The sequence below is a fragment of the Conger conger genome, chromosome 19 (assembly GCF_963514075.1).
Source record: "Conger conger chromosome 19, fConCon1.1, whole genome shotgun sequence".
NCBI lineage: Eukaryota > Metazoa > Chordata > Actinopteri > Anguilliformes > Congridae > Conger > Conger conger.
In genome coordinates this window covers 2,496,901-2,502,900 of record NC_083778.1, presented here as the reverse complement: position 1 = coordinate 2,502,900, position 6,000 = coordinate 2,496,901, and the positions used below count along the sequence as shown (strand labels likewise).

Here is a 6,000-nt window from a genome sequence, read left to right as displayed (position 1 = left end):
AAAACCAGGGCGAACCACTCAACCAAAACAAGTGCTTGTAGATGAGCACTGACAGTAGCAAATCAGGGATCAAAAATAAAGTACAACCTAGTGAAAAAAAATGTCTCGATGGGATTCGATTCACCTGGATAAATAATGGAGGTATTTTTTAAAAGCCGATGTTTCATGCGCACTGCATTTGAAAGTGGACCAACGTGGTGTGAACATACGAAGCGCAGTACTGTCGTTACATTCTAAGCGGCAGTCTGGTTGGTTTCTAGGGTTGGTTGGTTTCTTGTGTAGTCTTAACGTTCTGTGTACTCCCCTTCTCAGAACGGTCAAGAATTTTACCAACCTTCTCTAAACCCCTAGAATACAGCAGCCAAATCTATTTTGCATGAAGAAACAACCTATCACAAACTTTCAAGTTGAAAAAAATGATCATTTCAGGGGTTTTCTCTGCTGGTAAACATAGTGGCGGGTGACTTTTGACCTTCAAGACGACACAAGGGTTAATCGTGCTTCAGCACTTCATCTGGAATGCACTGTTTAAAGATACTTTGATGCCCTAAACCACTGGTTGACCAGCTCTTACCCAGCTAGTCTAGCTTTATGACAAGCTTGGCAATGCTGGTTGACCAGCTCATACCCAGCTAGACCAGCTTAATGACCAGCTTGGTCAGACTGGTTCACCAGCTCATACCCAGCTAGACTAGTTGGGCTGAATTTTCACAGCTGGCAGGAGAAAGTGTGGCGCTACGCTAACGGTGTTGCGTGTGAACGTAAGGAAGAGGAAAAACGAGGCAGAAAGAGAGAGAGCAGGCCGCCAGCGCAGTGTTTAACGCACGCAGTGGAACCAACGGCTTTGTCTCCTGACAGTTCCGAAACGCACCCATTATCCCCAACAACCCCCCCCCCCCCCCCGGATTGTGCAAAGACTCTAAACCTTCGGTCCAAAGGAGCAGGACCCCTGCAGCTTGACAAGCCGTCCATCTTGAGAAGATAATGCAGCTTGACAGGAAGTCAAGCCGTAAAGACAGGAAGTGGCCTCCCGCGGCCAGATACCCATGGCCCGGGGACGGCGTTTCCATGGAAACGCAGCCCATGAATATTTAAAGGTGGAGCTGGCTCAGATCCCACACAGCTGGAGTGGATAGTGATAGTGTGTATGTCATGTACCGGTCATATATAAGTGTCTGAACAAGAATAGGAAAACTTGAACAATGTGGAGACAAATTACTTGTGACCCCAATTCCAAACAGATGCACACACACCCCTGCTCACATACATGCACACACACACACATGCACAGACATACACACACACACACCTAGACACACACACATGCACACACATACACCCCTGCTCACATACATGCACACACACACACACGCACACACACCCCTGCTCACATACCTGCACACACACACATGCACACACATACACACACACACCTATACACACACACATGCACACACATACACCCCTGCTCACATACATGCACACACACACACACGCACACACTCCCCTGCTCACATACATGCACACACACACACACACACACACCCCTACTCACATACATGCACACACACACGCTCACACGTACACACACACACCTATACACACACATGCACACACATACACCCCTGCTCACATACATGCACACACACACACACACACACCCCTGCTCACATACATGCACACCCACACATGCACACATACACACACACACACCTATACACACACATGCACACACATACACCCCTGCTCACATACATGCACACACACACACACACACCCCTGCTCACATACATGCACACACACACACACCTATAGACACACATGCACACACATATACATGCATACACATACACACGCACACATGCACACACACATGGTAAATGGTTGGCATTTATATAGTGCCTTTATCGAAAGCACTGTACAATTGATGCTTCTCATTCACCCATTCATACACACATTCACACACCAACGGCGATTGGCTGCCATGCAAGGCACCGACCAGCTTGTCAGGAGCATTTAGGGGTTACCCACACACCTACACACACACACGCATACACACACACATGCACACACACCCCTGCACAGATACATGTACACACACACACACACACACACACACACACCCCTGCACACACACACACATACACACACACCCCTGCACACACACACACACACACACACACACAAACTCACTGACTGGTATTTCAATCGCATCCATCATACTGCTCTGATACGTACTTGGGGCAATCACTCTGTCTGTAAGAGAAAAATAAAACTGTGTTTTGTATTTATTGTCCAGGAATGGATCTAGAGAACAGTCCTATTGTATCAGTTGGATGGGTTTTCGTCACTGCAAACAAAAAAGGAATATGGTGTCTTTGATGATGCAAAGGGGAAAAAAAAGAAATCTTGTTAACAGAACCCAGTGTGACACATTTGCAGGACATTTTAACAACTTCAGCATTTGACCGAATGCATTGTTACCATCCGTGTTATTTGTGATTCATTGCTTGTTCTGCCCGGGGAGCTGAATTCAGATGAAGACTGAAGTTGTTTTTCCTCCTGAATGATGCAGATGGCTTGGCCTGCCACCCCGTCACGCAGAGATGAGTGCAAGTGGGCCGGAAAGGACGTCGTGGTGAGTGATCGTTCCACACACACCTATCAGCCACAACATTAAAACTGGTTAAAACCAGTTCTTTCCCCCCCCCCCCCCCCCGAGTAAACATTTTTTTAAAGTAAAAACTTGTCTACAAACACTTTATATTTAATTATATGATTTGAGTACTTATATAAGCGGGTAATCATAAGTGAATTGCATTCAAAAGTAACATTTTTAAATGAAAATGGAAATCTTGTAAATCTTGGAAAGCTCATTGGGGGGGCGGGGCAGGGGGGGGGGTGCATTGTTTTGTTTTTTCAATATCTTGGTATCTACTGCTGTTCATGATCACATCTATTTAACAGATGCTCCAGGACCTGTAGAATTTTCTATATGAATAAATAAATAAAGACCACACGCTATATTTAAAAATGCACGGGTGCTATTCCTACATAAGCATTTTTAATCATTAAAAAACTGGTTTAAGCAGGTGGTTTTAATGTTGTGGCTGATCGATGTATGACTGTGTTTAGACCCATAGGACTATAAATATAACCATGTTTACAACGATAACGAGGTGAACACCCACACTAACGAAGGATAACTTTCTGTAAATAGCCTCTCGGCGATGCTGTCTACCATTTTTCAGGTGACGCCCTGTGAATTCGGTCGGATTTCGCTTCATTGTTAATGCAACTGGACAAACCTCGCTCTGAAATTGATCCCAGCGATATCGTTAGTCGATGTCATTGTTATAGTTTTTTTAAAACAACATATTTATCGTTATAGTTATATTTATCGTTCTTGGTGTGGATGGGCCTTTACTCATTATTTATGTTTCGAAGCATGGGACAAGATTCAATGCAATACTATTCTATTCTATATGAGGGCAATGAAATAAAACACCATTAGCACTGTTTGTCTAGTTGCATTGCATTTTCCTATCCAAGTTTGCACTTCATGCACTCTTGATACCCTTTGACCACGTGCGATGTTGCGTGCTCAGCTCATGATGCCGTGACGTACATATGTTGTTGTTGTTTTTATTCTTGTTGCCCTGAATTGTTTGTTGTAATGGCTGCATCTGCAGTTGGTTTTTAATAATCTGTGGTACTACACCAGGAAGATAAATCACATGTTTTCCATAATCATGGCGAATAGAGTAACTCTTGCTCTTACTCTCTAACTCCAATAGATTAATATGGAATAATGGAAGGGAATTGGGGACTAGAAGCAAAATATCACCAAACCCCCCCCCCCACCCCCTCTTCCCATGGTTCCCCTAACCCCCAACAGAAACACCTACTAGCGGCTCTCAACCGGCACTGTTCTCACTCCACACGGAGCCATTCCGGCTCTTCTGTTTCCTCGGGACTAACTGAACAGGCTGGAGTATGCTTCTAAAAATCGCCCCTCTGCATTTTCATCAGGACTGCACTGCTCCTGTATGCAAAGGTTATGTTATGAATCTCAGTGCGGGAATAGGAAACATATGCAGGTCTCACTGGCGATTCACACACACACACACACACACACATGTGGATGCCTTCGGTATGCAGCGCTTCAAAATGGATGCCAGGACGTGGCCTGCTGCGTGGCCGTGGCATGAGGTGTACAGGTGTGTCTGGCACGCTCGGGGCCTTATCCGAAGGGGAGTTTGAGCCCCTGGCCTGTCTCCCAGACACTCATAAAACCCGCCGCGGTCCTTCTGGAGTGCGTTTAACCTTGATCCTCGACCAGGCGAGCCACAAGGCAGACGCAGCCGCAGAGTCTGGCTTCCTGCAGAGCTCGGGGTTAGCCGGGGGGGGGGTTAGCGCCCCGTCAGCGTTAGCATGGGTCAGGAGGTTCCGTCTAGCGATGGCTCCCCTGTCTATAGACTCTGGATCCGCTTCAAACGACGGCGAGGCATGCTGTTAGTGTTCATCACACGTCATCCCGGCCGTTCATCAGCGCTGAATGCGTCTACGGTTTGGAAGAATGTCTCCTTCTAGGCAGTCTTCCAGAAAGTTCTAGAGGTATGCGTAGCCATATGCAGTCTCGCTATTAAACATTGTATGTCCATACCGTCGTCTCCTTAGCAGTTGAAGTCCACGGCTATGACTTTGGAGAACATTTCAGGATGTGTCTTTCAGATTCTGTTGGCGTAAATAAATTAGTATCCGGCCATCTATTGTCTAATCAGAGTCGTGGGTGGTGTTGGAGCCTATCCCAGCATGCATTGGGCATGAGGCAGGAATACACTCTAGACAGGTCACAAGTCCATCACAAGGCACACACACCAGAGTATATTTCTAATATGAATACACAATGATAACAGTGGTATGGTTGTATGTGTATTGCACCTTATGTTAAAGATGGAACATCAGCTAAAAATTTCAAGTCTGTGTTCTAGAACTCCACTGATTCAGTTCCCAGTAGTGATTGCGACATCAGCATTACAATGGTCAGTAAAGAACATTCTTATCAGATATTTGTGACCTCACCCCTTACATGGTTAAGAACCAGCCAATAGGATAGCTTGGCTGCTGATGCAGTCAAAACATTTTAAGCCTTTTTTGGTTTATTTCTGAGGTCGTCCTAATCTACTGAATGTTAGTTTCCAGATGGGAAACATCGGACTGTGTGCACACGCTTTCATTTGGAGCACTGCTCCAAACATCCTTCAAAAGCCGATCTGTTCGACGCACATACACCATCTGCTTCAGTCAATATAACCGCTTGATTGGTTGAACAAATATGACTTTTGTTTATAGCAGACATATTAACCTACTCGCTCTGTTTATAGGAGCTATTTTAGTGCAAGTAATACATTTTGCGAGTTTTGCTTGAAAAGAAAATCTCGAAGATTAATGAAGTGTTTCGATTGGACCGCCAAAGTCCAGTCAATGCTCGTTTTCATTGGCCGACCCGAGTGCTGAAACTCCAAATCTGGTCGCACGACATCATGGACGCGTCTTTCGGCGACAGGGTGAGCGGAAAGCCGTGTGGTGAGTAAAGGATGGATAACACGCATAAATAATACAGAAGTGCAGTTTCGCCCGTTTGCGAGTCCCGCCGGGAGGGTGGCCGCGGGCAAAGTGAGGAAACGTGAGACGTGGAAGCACAGCCCCGTTTCGGTCTTCAGTGCGTTCCCGTGTCTATCGTCTGCATAATGTGGACTTCAGAGAGGGAGATGAAACAGGACATTTCCTTTGTGGCGAAGGAGAACTTTTCAGTGTGAGGGGAAGCCATCAGATTTTTTGTTACTCTTTGCTTTCAGAAGAAAAAAAAAAAAGAAAAATATTCCTGTTCTTTGATTTAGCTGGTTTTCCCCACTAGTGCTTTGGGAATTCCCCATATTGGGGAATTAAAAAATAATTTGCGCATACAATTATAAATGTACTGTGTGTGACATTGTG

At 45.5% G+C, this 6,000-nt stretch overlaps 1 protein-coding gene across 1 annotated transcript in view; it reads left to right on the top strand.

Moving 5' to 3' along the window:
• Positions 1 to 6,000, top strand: part of LOC133118962 (semaphorin-3A-like) — a 54,581-nt gene that overhangs the window by 15,459 nt on the left and 33,122 nt on the right. The window contains exon 3 of the mRNA XM_061229310.1: positions 2,576 to 2,638. Within this exon, the coding sequence (XP_061085294.1) occupies positions 2,576 to 2,638 (63 nt within the window). The remainder of the gene's footprint in view (positions 1 to 2,575; positions 2,639 to 6,000) is intronic.